The sequence below is a fragment of the Lagopus muta genome, chromosome 8 (genome assembly GCF_023343835.1).
Source record: "Lagopus muta isolate bLagMut1 chromosome 8, bLagMut1 primary, whole genome shotgun sequence".
Classification (NCBI taxonomy): Eukaryota; Metazoa; Chordata; class Aves; order Galliformes; family Phasianidae; genus Lagopus; species Lagopus muta.
In genome coordinates, this window is record NC_064440.1 from 18,278,133 (window position 1) to 18,302,342 (window position 24,210).

The following is a 24,210-nucleotide window of genomic DNA, read 5'->3' on the forward strand; positions in this document are numbered from 1 at the left end:
AGCTATAAAGTTAGGAATAGAAAACCTAATCATCAGATATCATAGATATGCTCAGAAATTCCCCAAAACACCAACAGATTTTCAATTTCCATGAAAGACTATGTAAAAATAATGCCTGTTAAGAATCTTACCTTTCTCTTACCTTGGACCCAGCCATAGGCCCAAGAACAAAAAATAATTTTGCAAAAGATTCAGGATCATGGTAATCATCTATTGATTCAGACAGCAGCTGTTTAGCAATGATGCGGAACTCCGCACTGTCAAAACCCAGCTGCTCATACAGTCCAAAAATAAGACTAATATTGTCTAAATCAAGATGAGAGGTGCTTTTTAAGAAAACCTTGTTGCATTTTTCTAGCAAAGAAGGATATGCCAGTTTACTAAGTTGAAGAAACTGTACAATTCTTTTGGCATAGTTGAAATGGACTTCTTCTCCCAATAGTTGTTCCACCTTCTGTAGTAATCGGTCCTGAAAACTCCGTGAGATGACACCAGATACGCTGATCATCAAAACTGACAAGATCCTAAAAAATTCAAAAGACTTTAAGCTTATACATTGAACACAGTTAAGCAACACATTTTAGACTTCTCAAATAAACTAGCCAAATAAAGGAATGTTAGTTAGGATGTTGCTGGCTTCGGCGCCACGAGGAGTTCAGAATCTAATCTACAAAAAATAGCTCATCAAAAAGCATTTGTTCAAATAACTTAAAAATTGTGCTTTTAGAGAATTACTGAAACGATTGGGATTTTTCAACTCTTACAAAGTTGTTTGTGTAAAACCACTTGACTAAGGCAAACTCCTGGGATATCTCATTTAAATTTGCAAAAAGATCTTTAATCTTCGGTGAAAAATTAAAGAAACCCAAACAATTGCCAGAAGACAGAACAGGGAGAAGAGTCACCATCAATCCTAAAGAAAAAAATCCCTTCCTAACAGGATAACTTCAGACAAACAAGAGTCAGTTCTGTAAAGAAATGCGGTCTCACTCATTCAATTAATTTCATAAGCTGGCTCTGTGTGTCCAAAAATAAATAAATAAATGGAGACTGATGGTGCTGGAAAAGGCGGGGGGAAAAAAGAGCAGCATTTGCTGTAACGGCCCAGGGAGAAGAGAGGCAAGAAAAATAAGCTTGGACTTTTTTTGCCTATGGTTCTTCTTTTGTACCAAGAGACATGGTTCTAGTGGGGAAATATGGGTGGTAGGTGGATGGTTGGACTGGATGGTCTTAGAGGTCTTTTCCAACCTTTGTGATTCTATGATTCAACTCAATTTTAGCATCAGGATAATGTAACAGACACATTACCAAAAGAACTGATTGATTCACCTTGACAAAAAATGCTCTGAAGATAAATAAAAAGATTTGCTTTAAGATTCCTCATCACTATTCATCATGTCATAACAGAGAAACTACTAACCTCAAGGAAAACAGACAGACATCTGGTGAAATGACCTGTATATTCTCAGAAAAGTTCAGAAGAAATTTAGAATCAGATTGAAGGAATATCTTTTATTCCACTTTAAGTGAAACATTAGTTTTAGTTAGGCGCTTAGATTGGTCACAAATAAATTCTTCAAAAAATAATTGGGATATTGTTTTAACCTGAGTAAATTTTCTCGTGAAAACCAATGCACAAATCACATCTTTTCCACAAACCCCAAACTGAATTAACCTTCAATTGAAAAAAACTGAAAATGTTTAACCAAAAAAAAAAACAAAAAAAACCTCACCCAAAACAGTAATTGTGACACATTGTTTCCCACACTACTCAGTTTCTCTTTGACACTTACCTTATATCCTGTACGTAATCCAGTTTCGTGTCCACAAGATGTGCTATTTTGCCAGTTAGGGGACTAAAATGTCTGCGCTGCTTGTGTAAACACAGTGCAAATTTAGACAAAGCTGGTAAACTAAGGCTGTGAAGACATCAAACAAAGACAGAATATTCACTAGAAATAAAAGGTAAATAACTGAAGGCAAAAATCTAATTCAACAACTGTATAAATTGTAAGTAACATTCAAATTACAAAACGGGAACAAAATATTTACACATTTCCTGTGACACGGTGATATCCTGAACTCAGACAAAATGCTCAGGTATTTTATAAGGAAGCATATTGTGTGTACGAAACCCTACGCAATCCAGAAGTCAATACTCTTTGAGAAGCCAGGGTAGCCCTGTGTGAAGCAAACCACAGCTACAACTTACACTTTTCACAAAGCATACTAGTTCAGTACTTGCCTTTCCAATCTTTTCCACGCCTCTGTAACGAGCGCTCCTGCCAAGGAACCATGGCTTTCCACACTGAGCCTTCAGAAAAGTCAAAAATGTCACAGCAGTTTGAAAGATTGCTTAAGAGAGTAAAAGAAATAAATCGAAGAGAAAAATGTCTTCCCATTATTTATCATGCTTTACATTTCTATTGCTCCTTCCCATCAAACAAATGTACCCAAAAACACATTATAAACATTTATGCATTCATAATCATAATTCTATTTATAAGGAGTACAAAACTCAGATCTGGCACAGGAAGTTAGATTTCCTTACAGCTGAGCTGTTACTCCAAAAACACCCTCTTCTTATTACCAGATGCACAATGTATAGATGTGGATATCAACTTAATACTGCTTACCTCAGTATACTATACAGAGCGTCCACTATTGCCTCATTATCCATGTGTTCTACTTTGTTTTCTGCTAAAAAGCAAAGAGTTAGAAACTGGGAGTGATTTCTTACATAGTCAGAAGTCCTTAAGAGAAGTGGTTTCTTCTTCTGCAACTGCCATAACACATTCAATGCAATTCCCACATGCTTTTCAGAAAGCCTGGCCTCGTTCTTGCCAACAAGGCTGAACACTTCATCTTCATGGGTACAGTTATTTATCTGGCTCAGAAGCAGATCGTTGCTCAGAGTTCGGGCTTGGTAATGTCTCAGTGCAGACAAGCAAACTTGCCTCAAACGAAGCATTTTTCTAACTCCATCAGCTACCTTTAACAGTGTCTAGAAAGATTCTTTCATTTTTCACAGCAAAATACTGTTTCACAGAACATACTTTGGCATCTGAAAAATGGGCACTTCTTTTCTTTTCATCCTGTATGGTCACTATACTGGTAACTCAGTTCTGAGGTACCTGTAGTGAGACAGAATTAAAGCAGTTAGACACAGTCATAAATCCTAGCTAAAAATTGATGTATCTGCCTTTTAATGTAGTAGTTAATGTAAGCTTAAAAGAAAAATCCATGCTTTGAATTCTTCTGAGAGTGAACAAAGAATATCAAAACACCCAGAAGTGTTAAGAAAAGTTATTACCTCTGGTAATAACTTTCTAAATAAATTTAAAAAATACTTCCATATTTAAAAAGCTACCCCAAAAATGCACCTGCTGCCATGCTAATACTGAGAAGGCAAAGATGGGCTTTTTCATGTGCAAGGAGAGCACAAGTCACAGAGACTTGCCTTCATACGGAAGCTGCTCCATGATGCCAACAGGGGGCTCAAAGGAAATGAAACTGTTAGTGATAAAAGGAAGTGAGTGAGCACAAGCTCCTGAGCTCTGAACAATTTTAACTTATGATGCCTCATGACTTTCTTCCCTGTGCAAAATGAAAGCATGCAAAAAGGTACACATTTTTCCAGCTATTACACAGTAAGTAATTTTTTAATAATGAATTTGCTTTATACTCCCTCTTTTAGTGCTTTTATTGCTTCTGCCTGCTTCATTCCTTGTGCTTAGAAACAAATTTATCCGGGAAAATTTATGTGGTGCTATTTATTCCATGCAGTGTCCATAAGAAGTTTGATCTTTCCATCTAATGACACAGATACACGCTGTGAGAAGTAGGGAGGACCTCTTATAAGATTTCATAAAGTGGATTAAACAAAGTGAAACACAGGCCAAAGGACGATCAATCCACTGTTAAATCACAACTGAGCAATCTTCAATAAAATCTTAAGTCCTAAGCTGGCCACTGTTACAAGACTGTTTGGCAATCCTCCACATTTCTCAAGTTATTAACAAATGCTGCATAGATGCACATGCACAGAACCAAACATGCCCAGTGATGATAGCCAAAAGCAGCAATCATCAGTGGTTGTACCAATGGCTTTTAAACAGAGGTTACAATACAGAGCTGTCAGAATGAGTGAATGGTCTTCTTCCCCTGTGCTAGCAGCTGGGAGCAGGGACAGCAATGCAGAACAACCTGCAGGCCGGTTCCCAGCACTCTTTCTGGAAAGCATTCAGCAGATGCAAGGGATTTGTCACAAATCTACACGATCTTAAGCTGTAACTTGTTTTAACGTCTTATAAAAAGAAACCCAAGAAAAATGCCAAGTGTTTTGAAAATTAGTAACACACAGATTCAAACCGGGAAATGTATACCTCCCTCAACAACCACTTCTGTCTTCTATTTACTGTGCAGAATATAAACTAAAAGCACAAGAAGATATTTAATATCGGTGGAAATTCAATAAGCATTCTAAAAACTGCATTACAAACCACAGAAAGCCCAGAAACCCTCCGCTCACCCAGGAAGACTGGGACACACGCCGATAGTGCGGCAGCACGGAGAGCGGCCCCGCGCAGCCGCAGCCCAGCGCTCACTCGGCCGCAGCCGCGTGTAAGGGAAGGGGGGCAGCGGGAAGCTCCGAGCCCGACTCCCAGCATCGGCCTGAGTCCCGCGGCGCCTCCCTCTACCCGGGGCCCGAGGGAAGGCCGCCCCCAGCCCTCCCGCGCGCGGAGCCCGGCCCGGCGCCGCCATCCCGCACGTACCGCTGCCGCCGCCGAAGAGCCGCGGGGGCGGTGCAGGGGGGCCGAGCGGAGGGCGGGGAGGTGGCGGCTCCGAAGGGCGGCCCGCCGAGCCGAGCGGCCGGGGCGGTGCAGGGGACCTGGGGCGGCCCCGCGGCCTACGGTCGGCTCAGCGCTGGCTTAAGGGAGCGCCGGTGGAACGGCGGGGTGCCGAACTCAGAGAAAAACGTGATTTAGTAAGGAAATGGAAGAACCAGCCTTGTCTGCAACTTGTAAGGCATCCTTACATCCGCAGAGCATCGTTTGAGAAGGCCTCAATTGGCATTTTCGCGAAGCCACAGACGGTACCCCTTGCTCACATGGAGCCCCTGCGCTCCGCTCATCCCTGCCATGCTATGGCTCCGTGGCTGTTGGGAAACGCCAGGAGCGGGGAAAAGGGTCAGACCTTCCAAGCAAAGTAAATGGATAAAGTTCCAAGGTCACATCAGTACCATTTTTATATAATGTACTTTGAGGGGGGGAACATCATCTCTGTCCAAAAAACCCACATCGGTCTGATGTTCAAGAGTCAAGCTCTGGTGTTTGGCTTCACTGTAATGAACATACAGATCAATCACAGAATGGCTGGGGTTGGAAGGGACCTTGCAACCCACCCAGTCCCACGCCCTGCTGCAGGCTGCCCACGGCCCCATCCAACCTGGCCTTGAGCACCCCAGGGATGGGGCACCCACAGCTCCTTTGGGCAGCTGTGCCAGGGCCTCACTGTCCTCTGAGGAAAGAATTTCCTCCTGACTTGTTGCAGCCCTATGCAGTAACATTATACATAATGAAACATTATGATTAATTCACATTACCGTATTTGTATGCTGTATTTTCTTATACTTCGCAAAAAAAGAGAAGTTTTAAATTACAGGTTTTGGGACATAGATCAAACGTCAAGTTCTGGAACACAAATCTAACATATTGTGACATATATGTGATTCATATTTGCATACAAACAGCTCCAAATCTCTCTGTATCTTCTCTACCACCAGTGAAAATAACAAACACCATCCAATATCTGCTGATGCGGTTAGTCAGCATCAACTGATTTGAGGCAATGGTAATGCCAAGCTCACAGTGCTCACTTATCCTTCAAACTTTCTGTGGCATGGCCTCAGGCTGCTATCATACTATCTGAAATCACAGCCAGTATTATCTGGTGATTGATTGGCTGTTTTGCAGCTGCATATCACAGCTTTGGTTTTGTCTCCTCTGCTGTTACACCTCAAATATTGGATGCTTACAAATATGGAACTCCCTCAAACTAGTAAAATAGTAAAATGCAGATGGCCTGGGCGGCAGACTGCAGGGACACATACGCACGTAAGTGACAGGGAGGACCTGAGCCCTGTGGGGATCTCAGGGCAGCACTTACCCTTGTGCAAACTCACTTAACTCTAGGAAATCTGATCTCCCCTTTAAAAGTACATTTTATCCGCAAGGAGGTGACTTCTGCAAATCATATGGACTTTCCTTTTAAAAGATGCTGAATTTGTTACTTTTGACTTGCCAAGTGCATTTGGATGAAATCAATTTTTTAATCAATTAAGAATGTCTAAAGCAAATTGAAGAGGCTAGATAATTTTTTTTACATTTTAAGCAAGGCATTTAGAGGAAGAAAGCCTTGTACCAAAGCCTATTGAAGCTGGTGTTGATTCACCATGTAGTACTCTACTTACTTCAAGATTTCCTGACTCACAAGTCAATCTCTCCTTTGTGTTTGGTTTATCTTTTTAAAAATCATATTGTTATTTTAATTTTGGTTAGAAATTTGGAAGGAGAAGAGTATATTCCTGCTTTCAACAGGCTACTCAGCATCTTACCACAGGACTTGCATCCTCCCTTCCCATTACACGTGACTACAAACCCCGTACTCACAAACTCCGTACGTACAGAGCAAGAAAGCGTCTGTTTCTATTGCAGACTGACACGGCTTGAATGGCAGTGTAAACACACAGGTTAAGATCAGGGACATTTTTCTACGCGATAATTTCCTTTTTAGTTTTAACAGCCCCTCGCTCCACGCGCCAGACACTGCTGCAGCGGCTCCCGGGGGCGTTTTGAGCTCTGTACTGTCCCAAATCCCGGCCGTTTTCCGGGCCGTTGGCCGAACCGCCGCTCCAGCTGCGTCCAGAGGGGAAGGCCGCAGCTGGTGCCGGCGCGCCGCCCGCCCCTCACGGCCTGCGCTCCTTCCCGCCAGGCCCGGCCCGGCTAAGGGGAGTGGAGGCGGCGGGCGGAGCGCCGCTGACGAGCTGGAGGGGGCGGGCGCCCCTTCCCCCAACCGCTCGGGCTCCTTCCGAGCGGTCCCCGCCACCGGGGATTGCTCCGCGCGGCCGGTACCTGCGCACCCCGCGCCTCTCCCAGCCCCGCGAGGCTCGGCCGCCGCCTCTCCTGCTTCCGCGCCCCGCTCCGCCGCGCCGCCCCCGGGGTCGTCCCCTCCCGCCCTCTCCTTCCACTGACGCAGTCCGTGCCGCACCAGCTCTAACATGGCGGCGAGGCGCTAAGGAGCGCGGGGCGACGCGGGCCGCGAGCGGGGTGAGTGCCGGCACCGCCATGTGGCCGGGGGAGGGCCGCGGTCTGGGCGGCCGCCGAGAGCTCGGGGCCGGGGACGGAGGTTGCGGGGCCCGAGCCCCGTCACCGAGGGGGCAGGAGCCGAGCGCCTCCCCGGCCCGCCGGGGGCACCGCGGGGTCCCTCTCGTCGGGTGCCGCGGCTCGTCGTGCGGGGCGGCGGCTGTGAGGGGAGGGCCGGGGGCACTCCGCGTGAGGGCGGCCTCTGGGGGGAGCGTGGGGCCCGGGGAGCCGCGAGCGGGCCGGGGTGGGAGGCAGCGGCTGGGGCCTGGTGAAAGCTGCGGCCGGCGGTGGGGGCCGCTGCGGAACGTGCTGCCCGCGGCCTGGGTGCTGCTCGGCGCTGGCCTCGGAGTTTGAATGAAGCCTTCCTCCTCCGCCAGAAGGCGAAGTGAGCGGCTGCCTGCGTGCCACATGTTCTCCTTCCTCCGCAGGCCTCTTCCTGGGATCCGGAGCCTGGAGGAGCTGCCGTGGCGGCAGGAGGGTCCCCGACTCCCTCTCGGGGCTTTCTTAAAGCTCTTGACGGGTGTTTGTGGGAAATGCGTGTTAGACCCGTCACGCTTATGGCCATGACCAGGCCGTTAGTACTGCATCTGTACGGTTATTCTTGAAATCCTATGGAGGCTTTGGAGGAGGGAGGCTTAGGAGAAAAAGCAATGGTGTATGGAAATAGGCTGAAATTTCTGTTATATTGCCTTACAGTTCGTTCAGATATGTGTCTTCCATAGGCCTGATAGGAGGTCACTTTGGTACCTACTCAGTCTTAGACTTAAGTTCATAACGTTTTAGTAAGAGAGAATATCCAGTTTTTCATGTTTTTGTTCCATATTACCTGCAGGAAAAGTTGTTCTTTGGGTGGAGATAGATAATGGGTTTGGTTGTTTTTTTTTCTTTTTTTTTTTTTTTTCTTCATTTTGTTTCACTGTAATGCACTGGGAATAGTATGAGTCACATTTTTAGGTGCCACCATGTTAAGTAAATGATCAAAATATGACAACTAGACATACTTTATGAAATAGTATTTTATTTACATTTGAAGAACGTATATTTTTGATTTATCATGTTGTTTTTTTTTTAATTACTTTTAATGTTTTGAAAAAAGTATGGCTCTAGTGTATGAGGTAGTTTTGAAGGGGGGCGTACAAAATAATAAAGGATGCTTGGAGAGTGTCCTTTGGGGCTATATGTTTTAATAAAAGCATTTCTTACAGTCCTTTTTTGTGAAACAAATTTTGTTTAAGAGTTAGCCAGTTGATCATCCAGCTGTTCATTTTTTTTTTTTAATTAGTTTTAGGACTTCAGAAAATCAGTGAGTTATGAGGGAGTTGGCAGTTAAGTGTATGTGCTGCAGTGGAGGATGTTACTGTAGTGCAGCATGGTGTTTTCACTGCCACTTCAGTCCTCTGTGCCACGTGCGCTCCCATACAAGAGCCACTTTCCATTTGGAAGCAGCCAGGTGCACATCCAGCTGTCTTCTAATGGAGTAAGGATTTGGTTAGAGGTTGGGGTGGGGCTGAGAAGGGATGTAGAACTAAAGTAGTTGAGAGAGGAGGAGAATGAGATCATAAAACAAGCTTTTTGGGGGGTTATGGTTGGCAAATATGTCAGCATTAAAAACTGTGTGTCCAGCTGTTACACAGTTTAGCCTTATTCTGGTCTTCATTAGCTAGGACAGAAGTCTGTTTTGGTGATTCCAGCAGGTGTCTGACTTGTTTATAAGGTACAGTGTAATCAGCACTTTTTCTCTTTTACACAATACTGAAGCTTGTGTTTTCTTAGTATTTTTTTAGTTCTACAATTCTTGTTTGTTAGTTAATGGCTTCTTCTGGACCTAATGCAGCTCCAGTTTTCAGTTCTGAAAGGTAGGATTGAAGTAGTCATGTTCTTCACTGCTTCTGGGAGTGCTGTGAACAACTAAAGACCTGGGAAAACACGTCTGTTTTTTTGCAACTCTGATAGCAGACAAGAAAAAGAAAAGAAAAAAGGAAAAAAAAACCCAAACTTGTCTGGGTAAATCAGATGATAGAAAAATGTGACTTACTCTCAGCAGCAAAGTTTTTCCTTGATGTCAACAAAAGGGCATAGGTATTTTAAGGTATTTTTCATTTTAGGTTTCTCTTTATTACGACACTAAAAGGAAGGGCATGATCTTGTGAGAACTTGTATCCCTGTTCAGATGGTTTTAGGAGAATGTTAGCTTCTCAGCCTAATCTTGTGTTCTTCTGTTCTTCCAACTGTGATGTTACATTTAGGTGTGCATGCCTTGTGTACTTCAATACAAAAAGCTCAATTTTATGTTAACTGCAAAAAATCTTACGAAAAGTTATGTAAATGAGTTCTGCTGTGCAGTAGTGTAGGAGTACATTCTGTGTATTTATTCAGGACCAATCTGAACATGATATCTAACATCTGAGATATCTAAGAGGATAGCAGGCTCCTGGCAGGCAATGGCTGATCTTGTCAGGTACCTCTTCCCTTGATTTCATTTTTTAGGATGAAAAATACATAATCAGTTCAAAAGACACTTTCAGCATTATTTGAGATAGAGAAATTCCACAGACCTCTGTAAAATATTTTTTTTTCTACAAAACATTTTTTTAAGTCCACGTGATTGCCAAATGGCATCCAAAATCTGGAATGTGATGAAGTGTAGTGCCTTTAAAAAATCTGTTGGCAAAACAGTCCTGTGCTGCTCATTAGTAAAATGAAAGCGAATTATTTTCTTTAATTGTCATTACTGCTATTTGGGAGGTTCTGGTGTTTGGGAACACAGCAGGGAAATTATTGGGATTGGGCTTGTTGGATTTTTGTTCTTGCTTTCAGTATCATCCTACAGAGCTGGAAGTTCATAACGGCACTAGGATAACTAGTACTAGGATAACATGTCTCATTTAGCAATCATACATTCATTTGTAGTTTAATCTGTATAAAACAAACATACCACTCTCGGGCTGTGGCTGCACTGTCATATTAAGTTGCTATGTGCCACTGCCAGAGTCTTTTCTTGAAAGGAGGCAGAGGAAGGTGTAGTTTTCACGTGCTTAAGGAGACCCACTATACCAGGGCTGGCCACACTGTTGTGTGAGCCTTCCATTCTGGGGTTCAGTCCACGTGGCTTTAAGTGGTTGTGGAACAGCGCTAGCGAATGTGATGCATACTTTGTGTCACTTGGTGTACTTGTGTTCTCTACACTCAAAATATTACTTTAAAATATTTCTGCAGATTCTGGATGGCTATCTTTGCAATATAAATCAGTGTGGATTTGTGTTCGTGCATGTGAAGATGACCTGAAACAAAATGCCAGAAATGTGGATTTATGTGCTTTATTTTTCATTTGGGCATCGAATGAAGACCGCTGCCAAAGATAGCTGTAAATTGATGCGAGGAACTAATATGAAGACAAAGTCAAGGAGAAATTAGAGGTAGGGGAGAGTAGATATGAGTAGGTGATGATAGAGAATGAAATGAGAGGACATAGTAATATTTTTTTCCTACTAAATACGTTTTTGCTCCAAACCCGCTGTGCTCTTTGCGGGGCTGGAACAAACTGGCAGTCCAGTGAGCTATGTGCCGTGGGTACAGGTGAAGGGTTTATTTTCCTCAGAGTTGGGAAATAGTCCCATACTGCTGCTTGCCGTCAGCTTTCATGAGATGCGCGATACGTGGATATTCCAGTTGATGTGCATCTGTGAGGGCACGCTTCAGTCTAACCCATTTTGACTAATGCATTTCAACTGAAAGGAGCTCTGTTATATTAAGCAGTATTATTACTAATCCTTGCTAGCACAAGTAATTTTGACTGGAAAAAAAAGTTCGGAAGGATGTGTTTTTTTGGCATATCAACTAGTAGGAGTGACAATCCCTGGCAGAAATGCTTGTGAACAGTCTGTGAGTGTTATGTTTTTCATTGGTGTGGCTCATTTTGGAAGGGAATGGCTGTCTGCAGCCTGGCCGGGAGCTGGCCATCTTTATCCAACAAATACTTGAGTGAAATAACGAGTAATGCAGGTGTGAAGGGATGCGAATCCTGAAAGACACAACTGGGGATGCACTAGTTATAGGTGCAGCTGTTCCGGAAAAACATTCTTTGTTGTATTTCTTTTATTTCTGAAAATGAGATTAACAGTTCAGCATAGAGTGCTTTAATATTCATTGACAAATGGGCTGTTTTAGGCATACTGAAGGTGGTTGTTTTTTGTTTGTTTGTTTTGCATTGTTTCTTCTCTTAGTAAGAAGCTCCTCTAGCAGGAGATGGATGAAAATGCTTGAGTGATGTGGTCATTTCGGAATAGTACTTGGATTGTTGTATCCTTTAGTATGTAGTTTTGGAAGGAATAAGAAAGCTGACTTGTAAGTAAAATTGCCCTTCTCCATAGCATATTTCTGTATGTAGGTACAGTGGGTGCCTTTTGGATTGACTTTAGAATCAAATTCCCTTCAAATTTTATCATGTATTGTGAGCTAATAGCATCTGCATTGTAACTGAAATTAAATTTAAGGAGAAAAATATGCAAGTCATGTAAGCCCTGTTTCCAACACAGGTTGTAAGTGTTTATAGTATTGAGCTTTACATGTCATTTTCTCTTTTTTATTCTTAATATTCTCAGATTTCTCTGCTGGTTCTGAAATCACTCTGTGTACTTGCTTTTAATACAGACAAATTTTGAGCGAACATTGTAAAGTTGTGAAGTGACTGTATTTATTATTAAATACTACATGAATCATCTGTGACTCAGTATTACTGTCCTCAGTGAGATGTGTCTGAAGTGCTGGTTATAGTAAAGGTACTTAAGTGTATTGGAAAGCAAATACTCTCTTGAGGTAAGGTATTATGAGGTAAATGTTGCTGATATTTTAGCCTGGTTGAAGAGGGCTGTAGCTAAGTTTATATAGCCTGTCAGCTCTCTCTTCTGCTTGTACATCTAGCTCCCTGCCTACCTCAGCCTTTCCAGTAGGTTTTCTTTCTGTTTTCCAAATCTTTTTAAAGATAAGGCAATTCTGGATAGCTCAGGAGAGTCAATTGCTGCACAAAAAAGATACCTTTTAGTGTTCTCTCCAAGAGGCATTTGCAGCATCTACTCAAGGGAAGGTATGCTTATTTGGTGTGCTGTGTGTCCAGTCAGCGTGCCTGTCCTGAGCACTTGCCATCTAGTACCAAGTGCAGCCAGTATTTATTGGAGAAGTGATACTGTTACAGGACTTGTTAAAGCAGTTTGTGGGGCTTTTTTTGCTAAAGTACTGTGTATAAATGTTCATGTAGACGCCTTTATTTCTCAAGCAGATTACCTGTAAAGCAGGGTTGAATCCCTCCTCACCCAAACCACTGAAGGCCAAAATGCTTCAAGTTTGGGTACAATTAGTCAGTTGCTGCACTGCTGGACCTTAGGTGTCTCGGTTCATTTCAGCCCGTCAGTTTGATCACCAAACAATATGTATTGTAGCGTTTGTTCTGAGAGGCTTTCTGAAAAAAAAAAAAAAAAAAAAAAATAACCACCAAAAAAAAACTTCTCTTCCTCTCCTGTGTGCCTGTGTAGCACATTGTGCTCTTGGCAGTGTGTGAGTTGATGGGCAGCTTGTCCTCTTGCCTGCCTTATCTGCATCCCCTGCGTGGGTCCAGCCGCCTGTGACCCGGCAGCATCGAAGTCCCTGGCTCTGTGCACTTTCTCTGATTCTCTGGCTGGCTACAGAAGTTGTGTTAATAGTAATAGAGGCGATACAGCAAACAGTTCAGCAAGAAGAACAAGCAGGATGAGGCAGGGCTGCTACTGCTTTTGGTGAATCTCTGGCTTGTGTGAATTAACTTGTTAGACAGCTAAGTGTGTGTCTGCTGAGGTTCTGCATGTTTGCACAGTCTAGCTGTGAAGAATCTAGCTTAAAAAGTCTAGCTAAGAATCACGTGGATGATAAATTATTGAGTGGTGTTGCATGTAAATCCTTCCTGTGTTGCTCTTGTGATTTTTTTTGCTGTATAATCTTGGCGAGATGCTGAGAGTGATGCTGAGCACAAGGAGAGAGAATGCAGACTAACATGGTTCTAGAGTCTGTAGCCTCTCCTTCATAAACTGAAGTGACAGATGGCAACAGTTGTATATTTTGAGGCTGTTCTGTGGCACAGATATGGGTGAAGCTTTAGGAAAGGTGTTTCAGTAGTGTTTTCTGGCAATTAAAAAAAAATTCATTATGGATTATATTTCAACTTCTGGAGAAAGTATTCCAGTGTTATGGATCTTCTTGTTATCGTTATTTTTTTCCTCTCTGAATTCAGAGAGGATGCAGCCTCAGAGAAGTTGTATGATTGTATGTGATGCTGGAAGACTGTGTTTGCATACAAAACTAAGTTACTGCTCATTGCACAAAAACAAGGAGATTTATGTGCTTAAAGGTATAAGACAAGTTGCATTAAAAGTATCAAGATAAACAGATAAGCAATGACACAAAAAGAAAAGAAATGATACAAAGCCAGAATTGCTTCATTTGGCAGTAATTTTGGAAGATCTACATCTTTTTTTTATGGTGTGGAATGGTTTTGATCCTGGTTAGAGCAGCTCTTGACACTCCAATGGCAGGAATCCTGGAAATATGCCTAAAAACAAGGTTTAATCCTCCACGTGTTCTAGTTTTGATCATTGTAACCTAACTTCTGCTCTTTGACCAGTCTCCTTTGTGCTGAAGTCCTCGTATTTCTGAAAGCATGCCCACCTGACTTGCTCAGTTGTTATGAGGAGCACAGAGAAAATCCTTCATGTTACTTTGCTTGCTACATTATATCCAAGTTTGACACAATAACACCTGCAATCAGGGCAGCCTGTCAGCCTTTCACCACCACGGTCAGGAAGTCCATCAGTTCACCTCGGGTCTGTACTTCCCACTGAGGAGTGGGAAGTTGCTCATGGGAGAGGTGTGCTAATCAGGCTGCAGGTGTCACAGCGATGGGTCTAAAGCCATTGCTGTAGTTTGCCATGGGAGAAAATGTGCCGTGTAAGTAGTGAAGCAGGCTGTATGGCTGTTTATTTTGCGAGAGCAGATGGATGCTTCTCTCAGCATGGACGGGGAGTGAAAGCAAAATAAAGAGATTAGCAGCAAGACTGTTCATTTTGCACTGTCACAAAATGATGGATTCAACTACAGCTGTTGATGTTCACCATTTCTGGCTGTCCACCTCACTGTGCTCCTCACCGTTACAAGCACAGTGTACTTTCTTGTGTTGCTGTAGTTCGTGGTTGAGGTGTATTAAAGGAATCTTAGTTTAACTGGCCATAGTTGCGAACTGCAGCCACCAGTATATTCTTGAGGAAAAGAGGCTGCCACAAGGCTTGTCCCCCTGACCAGAAGGTGGGTGGCCACCTCAGCCACTGATGCTGAGCCAAGCAGATTGCAAAAATGAGTCTGTTTAAACAACTGAAAGGCAGTTGCAAAAAGTTGTTTGACACAGCTGTCTGGTCTCAAAGCTGACTTTGTCTTCCTCTGGCACTATTTTACCTTGAAGATCCAAGAATTCTAGGAGCAGACAACTTAAGTGATTACCCAGCTGGAAAGCAAGCAAATTTATAGCTTTGTTATCCCCACACTATACAGTATCTTTTGTGTTTGTAATTCCTCACCTGAAATATGTCACTGAAGTTTAGATTTGATAATGTTGCAGCAGGAATGACCAGAATTACTCACTGGTTCCACAAAACATGAAAATGGCTTAAAATACTTAAGTAGCTCTTTTTTAACCTTTAGAAATACTGGTTTTGCTACCTGTTTCTAAGTTTCTATTTTTAATCTTTTCTGCAGTTCTTGTTGTCTGTATAAAATCTTCCACATTGTAGAACTTGAACATAGATTCACTACACAGAGGGATAAATTCAATTTTACTTTTTATTATTTACAGTATTAAAATTTTCGAAGCCATGGGAGTAAAGGTCCAGAGACCTCGTTGCTTTTTCGACATAGCCATCAACAATGTACCTGGTAAGAAAATGAAAACAGTCGATTCAATAATGGGATATTCCTGTAAAATGTTTAAGAATAATACAAATACTTGTTAACTTCATAACAAAAATGCCTTTTTCTCCTAGCTGGAAGAGTGGTCTTTGAACTATTTTCAGATGTGTGTCCAAAGACATGTGAGAATTTTCGCTGCCTTTGCACAGGTTTGTAGATTTTAATATTATTTATAATTTCAAATGTAATACCATGTTTGGTAATTTAACATCTGTGTTAACGTTTTCTGACGTGCTGTAAAAACTTAGTAAAACTAAGTACATCAAACACTAGTTCTTGATATCTCTGGAGATTTAGCAAACTTCTCATATATATCTGATGCAGAATCAAAGCAGTTGTAGTTTTTTGCTTAAGATGTTGCAGAGAGCATGTACTAATCAACTTTAAATGCTGGCACGGTAAGCTGATTTTCTTTTACTAGCACAGATACTACTGTTCACATTGTATAACATCATCCATCTTAAAAGGTAGCCAATAAGAGGTCAGGAATGGAGGATTACTCTTCAGTTTTACTATACTTGTATATGTTTGAAGGCTGTTGCTGGTATGCATTAATATTTTGCTTCACAAAGTAGTTTTGTTGGATGCTGGTGATTTCCAGTCCTAGTAAAATTCAAGTTATTTGTTGAAGAAATAATTTAAGAAGATTCTTTCCTAGAAGCGTTTCCAAGTAGAATTATTTCTCAGTGCTCTGCCTGTTGTGGTTGGAAATGCTCACAGCTTTGCAGAACTTGAATATTATCACAGGAATGATTCTGTGAATACCTAAATCCATGTTTAATGTTGTCAGCATTTTCCTCCTGCTTTTCTTTCAGTTTGTTGTCTTTCAAGTCAGTGCTTCACAGCTGTTAATACTGAATCACTTAGTACTAATACGGTCTGAATCAGGTGTGAGCGCATAATTGCGTTCATGTCAAGTTAGCTTTGTGCAGCATTCATGAGCATTATCTCATCTAGGGATTCTGGTTCAGAATCGGGTTATCAAAAATTGCTAACCAATTTGAACTTTAAAGTGATTCTTCTTATTCAACGGTAATGTGTTTTCATGTGTCCATGGCATTCTTTATTTTCTGTCAAATGTCCAAAAGTCAGATTTACTGCACAAGGTGTTATTCTCTGAAAACTGATTTAGATTTTTCACTTGAAGTCTTTGAACAGCACTTCAGGTCAGAAATGTAGCTCCTTGTTTAGTTTAAAATAAAATCAGATTTAAAATCAGGGGCTGAAATACTATGCTGCTTTTAAATATTTAAGAATGGCGAAGAAAGTGTTTTGGAGAAGTATTTATGATATTGATCGTAAACATTTTAAATTTTAATTTTATTTATGCTTGCCTTTTTTCTGGTGGTTTTGAAAAAGACATGCTATCTTCTTGAAAAATGGGTCAGCACCTGTTTTTACTGGCACGTCTGTTAGGTGTGAGACAGGCCAGCACAGTACACAGCCACACATTTATCAAAGTTCCTATCAGAAGTGTTTATTGTAACTAGTCAGATCCATGTGGAGGCATCAGGTAAGTTCAGTGGCAACTGCCATTTCACAGCTTGGAATGAGATTGCGGGACGATACAGTCTAATGGTCTGGGAGTAGTGAAAGGAAGAATCCTTTATCTTTCAGGATGGTCCCCGCTCCTTACTCTTATGCTTTACTGTTACCTTGACGTTCGCTTTGACATTCACAAGGCCCCCACCATAAGCCATTCATTTGGCTATCTCAGCAGAGACCTTATTTGTTGGAAGGTGGGAGCAAAAGTAGATAGTGTTTTGCTGAGGCAGAGGACTTGCTTACGAGTCTGAAGAGCATTAGATCTGATTTAGGGGAGGAGACTGGGAGTTGGAATCATGAGTTGGAAAGGTAACAAATTCCTTTAAAATCATTTCTCGTTCCCTCCTCATCTCTTTTTTTTTTTTTTTGAGTATCTCATTTGCTTCTGAGCAAGGATGGTTATGTTAATCTGGCTGTTTAATTTCTGTCAATCTATATAGGAGTCTTCTTAGCAGTAACAGTAATATATTGTATCCTTACATGTTTAAGCCTCTCCAGGTAGGTGGCATTCTGCATTATCTGTGTGAGCTCTAATTTAATTCTCTGTGAATTCATTGTGCTATGACTGTATGTGATGCTGGGCTGGCAAAAAAAAAAAGCTATTATTATGTTGTATGCTAATGTAAGTAAGGATTTCTTTTAGTATAACTGTAGAAATAAAAAGTAGTTTCTGCGTTGCTTTCTTACTGGCATTACAAGTATGTATCCACAAATTAGTTTTTCAGAGCTTGGTAGATAGCTTTGATTAAGCATTTAAATGGAGATTGTATGGATACAAAGAGTCATTTTGTTTTTTGTTCCCCTTCCTCTCCTTTAGGTGAAAAGGGTACAGGAAAATCCACCCAAAAGCCATTGCATTACAAAAGTTGTCTATTTCACAGGGTAGTGAAAGATTTTATGATCCAAGGCGGTGACTTCAGTGAAGGTATGATGAGAATCTTTCAAGAAAAATTTAATGCTTATGCAGTAGAATGTTTTGGGAGTCCTACGTAGCATCATCAATTTACATTAATTAGGCAATTTAACTGCTTTTTTAACTACTTTTGGCATAAGAAACTTTGTGTAAACTTGTGTAACAAAATTACGTAAATTTGTATGCATGTATTCTGCTCTGTGACTTCATGTCTCAGAGCATTAAGTACTTAATTGCAAGTTATAAATATGAAGATGAAATATATCTGCTGCTGAGAAGAAAAAAGGCAGCATGTAACAGAATATGTAGGAAAACTTCAATTTTTCTCCAAGTTTGCTTCTGCTTAATGGTACTATGAAGATATCTTGATCTTTGCATATCTTGAAGAATAACATTAGTGACTTGGACGCAGCTATATTTTGCATTATGAAGCATCTTTCACTGATGCAACTTTTTACACTATTATAGGTTTTAATTCATGTTTTTTCTTTCAAGGAAATGGCAGGGGAGGAGAATCCATTTATGGTGGCTTTTTTGAAGGTGAGAATTGTATCAGTCTGCTCTATTTTGTTGATACTGTAAGCAGTTATCTATACATTCTATACAATTGCTTTCATATGTCAGCTTTACCAGATTCGCAGTTCTAGAAAAATTTTTCAGCACAGTTTCTGAACATATCTTCTGCTTCAGTAGCTGGCTAAAAGTTGGGGATTGTCTTTCTTCCAGTCAGAAGGAGAAAACTTGACTCTGTTATGCCTTTCTTGCAAATCTTACCTTTGTGAGACAGTATAAAACCCTGCTTTTCTGAACCAAGAGGAATTAAGTATGAGGAAGCCATCCATTTTCTCACAGTACTGGTTCTCCTTCAATCATTGATGCATAAGAATTTTTCTCTCCAGTGTGCTTCTCAGCCCGTGTTTGTCAGGAGTGTACTGGAGCAACTCTGTTTCTGGGAGCAGTTTTGTATTATACCTAAGCCTACATGATGGCTAGCCACCACTGGCAGGGCAGGTTATCCTTCCTGCCACTTTTAATGTTGGACCTCGTCTGAGCTTGCAGCAAGGCATCAAAAGAATGATTCACTGTAGAGGCTGGCTGCAATTTTATATCAGACATTGTGTTGAATGAACAGTTTGCAATTGCCAGAAGGAGGAGGTCATACCTTGCATTGGCCCTCATTTGGATCAAACTGCAAACTGACTGCATGCTAGAATGTCTGAAAACTGTTAAAGCAAAAAATGTACTTGTTTCCCTACTGGTGAGTGGATTTCATTTCATAGATAGGCAAGCATGAGAGCCAGAAAAAGTGAGAGAGGTGGGAGAAGAGGACTTGTACTTTCTGGCAGTTGCAAGGTGTCTTTTCAACTTGGTCACAGTGTAAAATTGAATCTCTAGAAAGTATTGTTTGTGTGTGGCATTGTTAACCAGCTCACTGTAGGATTAGATACTCAGTGCCACACAATACTGCAGTTATGTAGGTGACCATATAGACTAAGTGGGACTGTCCCTGTTACTGGCTGTTATGCTGTATGATGGGAAACCATAGCCTTACAGATTACATACTTTTCTTTTTTGTTAATGTTGGCTCCTGCCCTTTGTATTTAAGGAGTACTGAGCAAACTTCATCTGTATAGTTTGGATCCCCAAGCAACTGTTAGGCTGTTTTGTGGTAGGAGGAAGATAGGCTGCTCTCTTACAGGTGTCTTAAATGAGGAATGGTGATTACTTCATACGATTTCATTGAATTTAATCTAAACTGTCGAAGTGACGTGCTTATTAGAAGTAAATGCTTCACTCAAGTTGAATTTATTTTCTTAATGACTGGCTTATTAAGATCATTTGTGTAGATGACAGAGAAACAGAACCATTTTGTTATTGCTATCAAACTGACTATCCTTGTGTACTAAGCAATACAAAATAAAATACTTTCTGGAAGAAACAGGGTTTCTTAATAGTGCTTTGCAACTGAAAACCTTTTTTTTTTTTTTTTTTTTAACTCCAAAGACGTAGTGACCAGCATGTGATGAATAAAAAGAACTCATTATTTTCAGTTGTTGCTCTATTAATGTTGGTAGCAAGAAAAATAAAACAAATCTCTTACAAGAAAATTCTGTTTTCCATTTTTAGTTTTTCCCAGACTATAAGCTATTAATTCTTACTTCCCTTTCTTAAATTACACTATTTAGAATAAAAACAATAATGTATATGAAAAAATAGCTTTTGTCTTGTATTGAGTTTTAATGCAACTTTTTACAGATGTGACTAGTAAATTTATTTAACATGAATGAGTTTACTTAGAGTAGAGCATTCATCTAAGCATATGCAGTATGTATATAAAGTGATTGAAAATGCTTGTTTCAGATGAAAGCTTTGCTGTAAAGCACAACAAAGAATTTCTTCTTTCAATGGCCAACCGAGGAAAGGATACAAATGGTTCACAGTTCTTTATGTAAGTATTGAACTGTTCTGAAATGTGTGATTTGCTATTTTGTAAGCTGTAGACTATTTTTTGAGTTTGCATGGGAGGTGGTCTACAACATATAAAAGTTGATGCCTCTTTAGGAAGTTACATGGTGTACGGGAACTGCTGAGTCACGGCCTGAACCTCCGATTGATCACCTGAGGCGAGCCATGAGTCAGCCAGAGGAGCACAGCTGAAGGCAATTCACCTGTGCTGCCAGAAGGGATGGAGCCAGGCTCCACCCCTCCTAGACCTATTTAAGAGCTGGCTACCAGTGGGGAAGGATCTCTTCTGGAGATCTCCTCTAGTGGTGTGTTGTGGATGAGCCTAGAATAAGGGCTTTCTCTTTTGTTATCATAGTCTGCCTAACTCTCTTGTTTATTTTGTGATTATAGCATCCTAATATTCTTTGATTATATACGTGGAAATAGCCATTTTTCTGCTGAGCTCTTTAGGGAGAGGTTTTATCACTCTGCTGTTCAGTGTTTATTATCTGTGCAAAAGACCTTTTGGTCCTCTTTTAGTAACTGTCTTCTAACTCAAGCAACAGCATAAGTCTGTTAGTTCCCTGTAGAGCTTTTTCACTTTTTTTCTAGTGTATGTTGTCTGGAAAGAAGCAAAAAAGTTCCAGGGGTCCTCTAGCTGAAAGTAACAGAAAAATTTTCTGTCACAAGATAATTTCTCAATGCAGTCTCATTTATAGCTATATCTAAAGCTTAAAACTCTGAAATGCATCTGGATTACATGCTTCTATAGAAGTAAATACTTGAAATTCATCAGTCTTATCTATGTCTCATTACCATTTTTAATATGGTAAGTTGTGCTTGTGATTTATCATTAAACCGTTATTTTGGAATATTTGGGTGATTGTTACTGTATTTGGTTCAGGTTTTGGGTTGTTTTGTTGTTTTTTTTTTTTGTTTGTTTGTTAGTTTTTTTTGCCATGCCTGACATATGTATACCTTAGTAATTCTAATATAGGGGAAGGCTATCAACTGTTCAGTTATGTGCAGGTGTAGAGAGTCAGTTCTACTTCTGATGTCAAATACTCTGTACATATAGGATTTTTTTTTCCTTTGCTAATTTATTTTCCTATAAGTTTGTTGTTGGTTTTTTATTTTATTTTATTTTTTTTTTTACTTTTCCTCTTCTGAGGCAGTTGCCTTAATTTTTATTTCTGTTCCTGGTAGTATTCCTGTAATTTAAGAAATACAATTCTTAATACTTCTTTTTAATGAGGATGTATCTAAAAATTTATCACAACTTGTTCAATAAGGTATGGTAAGGGATTGAATAGCTAGTTTGTATAAATCATACAATGTTTTTAACTGCATACAAACTTAGAATAATGTGTACTTGGTTGTATTAAATTTTATTAATTAAGTAACTTTCATCATCTGTGTACATGCTTCAAATGTTGTCTGCTTTCCACTAAAATTGATTCCTGTTTTCCTCTTTAAATTACACCTACTGGAAACAACAGAACTACTAAACCTACACCTCACTTAGATGGGTAAGTATCTGTTACTTTCTTATACTTTTTTGGGGATCTGCCTTAAAAATTAAGTATTAGAATTCTTACTTTTGCTTAAATTCTTCAGACATCATGTTGTTTTTGGACAAGTCATCTCAGGTCAAGAAGTTGTGAGAGAAATAGAAAACCAGAAAACAGATGCATCTAGTAAACCATATGCTGAAGTACGCATACTGAGTTGTGGAGAGTTGATTCCAAAATCCAAAGGTATGCTTTAACTGTACATCTAGGTATGTGTGAACTGTGCTATTGTACTACTGATTTTCTTCCTGTTGGTAGACACTGAAATAATTAGAGATGTTCTTGATAATGTTATGGAGGTACAATCAAAGGAATTAAGTAACGCAGCAGTACAATTTGTCTCTGAAAAAGCATAGCTGGTTTTGGTGCAGAAGATCTTTTCTCTGCTAGGTCAGCCTTAGTACAAAACTGGTAAGCACTTGTCCTAAAGGAGAAGTTGTGTTAAGTGCAGTAACAGTCTATCTTCAGTAACTGTGTCTTTTTATGAATTGAATTGAAGTTTCAGGTAAGTCTCCAGAGCAGGCATGGAGAGTAGGAAAGCCTGAAGTTTCCCTTTAGCACATATCCTTGTTAAATAGCTATAAACGGTATTCATAAGCTAGAATGGGACAGAATCTCTTTGCTCTGCCATTCCAGAGTTGAACATGGTATTGGAGACTGGATTCTGGTTCTCTTAAAAAACAAGGGTCAATCTAAGATTCTGCTATCACTAGAAAATCTCAGTAAATGAGACTCATGATACATCTTTAGTAGGAATTCTAATAAGGATTGTCATCATTTTTCTTTCTCAGCACCTTCTGCTGATAAGTACTGTGAAGGGTTGTACTAAGGATTTTAAGGCATGAGGCAAGGCTAATTGTATCTTTGGCCTAAAGAAAATGCAAGCATTCAAACTTGAGCTTCTTGGTTGTTTTGTTTTCCTTATAGTAGTTCTCTGGTTACCTGTTGTGGAATCAATGTGTGTTCCGAAGTGATGTTTTAAATCTCTCAGAATTCCAAGTAGTGGCTTATGACTTCTTAAAAGCTCTGCAACTTCTTAAATTAACCCATGAGTTGTCCTTTATGTCAGAACATTGTTTTTATATTTTTGGACAAAATAGTGCTGTATCAGTTGGAAAATAAAGAGGTAGGACTACAAATGTAGTATGGGTGGAGCTAGTGGATGAGATGCTCACGCTCTGTCTTGGTTAGCCAAACATTTTCTTTTTCTTAAGGCATTCAAAAAATCTTGAAGTTGAATAGACTAAATGGAAGTCATAGTTTCAATTGCACAGACTTCCAGCTGTTAGAGAGGCTTTTAAAGAATTCATCAAAGGCACAGGGGAAAAAAGTGCATTTTTTTCCTTTAGCTTTTCTGGAAAGATCTGACTGGTCCTACCGGTTTGTCTGCGTGGTTATACCTCTTTGTCTTGGTACTGCTAGGATCCTGGAGGCTCTACTCCCTGTAGCTGGTCTGGTGTGCCATGGAGAGAGATTGCTGCCAGAGTGATAGAGGAAGGCCCCTCGACTGACCATAAGGCACAGTACTAAATAACTGGGCAGCAGGAGTATTTGGGAATCAGCAAGACTTAGCCCTGCCCTCTGTCTTTGCAGTCTTAGTGCCTGAGTGCAGGGAGGAGTATGGGCATTAATGAGGAGCCTGATGAAGGTGCTACTTTGCAGAATGCTTGTGGTGATTGGAAAATCCCTCTATTGAAAGGCAAAGGCTTTCTGTAGGATCTACAGAGGGAAGTCCACCACTACTGAAAGAACTGGATGGTATGACTGTAATTGTTTGCTAAATGCATAATACGAAGCAACAGAGCCTGAGGTAGCAGAAATTGAAGGAAGTGTTTGCCCTGATACCTGTGAGTATAAGGAAGAAGCTAGATGAAAGCTGCAGTTTTTGGGAGGTGAGTAGCACCATGGAAGATGGTCAATTGAATCATCTAGCTGTGAAAGAAAGTATTTGTAGCACATTACAGCAGTAGCAGGCAAAAATGAACTGATGCTGTGAAACATGAAGAAGTTACCAGAAGAGTTGGCTTTTGGGAATTTGTTATCTAGGGCAAAGGAACAAGGAGATTGACAATAAGGGAAGTATAATGGTGATGAATTTATGTGGGTTATGCTATGATAGCTAAGGGGGCTTAAATTAAGATCTGTTTTATAGGCTTGTCTGATATGCAACATAAAGGAATTGGGCAAGTCTGTATGGAGGGAAAACTGCGCTGATGTTTCTTGAGTTTCTTGGGAAGCCAGGATGGCACTACTAGGAGGAATCACAGTAGAAGCTAGGTGTGTGATTTGGATGTTCTTTGGAAGTTGAGGAAAGATTTTGTGCTATTGTCATGAGTATTGGAATGAAGTATATTATGAAGGAAGCAAACAGAAGCGTTCATAGAAAAGA

The 24,210-nt window shown here is 40.6% G+C and overlaps 2 protein-coding genes across 11 annotated transcripts in view; one reads left to right on the plus strand and one right to left on the minus strand.

Moving 5' to 3' along the window:
- FASTKD1 (FAST kinase domains 1) overlaps positions 1–7,218 on the minus strand; it is a 21,517-nt gene extending 14,299 nt beyond the window's left edge. For 5 of the 9 annotated variants that reach the window (XR_007378569.1, XR_007378570.1, XM_048953080.1 and 2 more), the window contains exons 1-5: positions 6,687–6,931; positions 2,637–3,134; positions 2,246–2,314; positions 1,794–1,919; positions 132–524 (exon numbers count right to left, since the gene is read on the minus strand). Coding sequence is in view for 7 of the 9 variants with exons in the window: in XM_048953080.1 (XP_048809037.1) it covers positions 132–524; positions 1,794–1,919; positions 2,246–2,314; positions 2,637–2,971 (923 nt within the window). In the remaining 2 variants the exon portion in view is untranslated. The other 4 variants (XM_048953081.1, XM_048953077.1, XM_048953076.1 and 1 more) reach the window with 4 other exon arrangements.
- Positions 7,215–24,210, plus strand: part of PPIG (peptidylprolyl isomerase G) — a 24,884-nt gene continuing 7,888 nt past the window's right edge. Inside the window, exons 1-9 of one of the 2 annotated variants that reach the window (XM_048953084.1) lie at positions 7,217–7,328; positions 10,581–10,780; positions 15,235–15,314; positions 15,422–15,496; positions 17,710–17,817; positions 18,301–18,345; positions 20,167–20,254; positions 21,750–21,779; positions 21,868–22,007. In XM_048953084.1, coding sequence (XP_048809041.1) covers positions 15,254–15,314; positions 15,422–15,496; positions 17,710–17,817; positions 18,301–18,345; positions 20,167–20,254; positions 21,750–21,779; positions 21,868–22,007 — 547 coding nt within the window. In that variant the 5' untranslated portion in view covers positions 7,217–7,328; positions 10,581–10,780; positions 15,235–15,253. Of the gene's footprint in view, positions 7,329–10,580; positions 10,781–15,234; positions 15,315–15,421; positions 15,497–17,709; positions 17,818–18,300; positions 18,346–20,166; positions 20,255–21,749; positions 21,780–21,867; positions 22,008–24,210 lie in introns of both variants that reach the window. The other variant, XM_048953083.1, reaches the window with a different exon arrangement.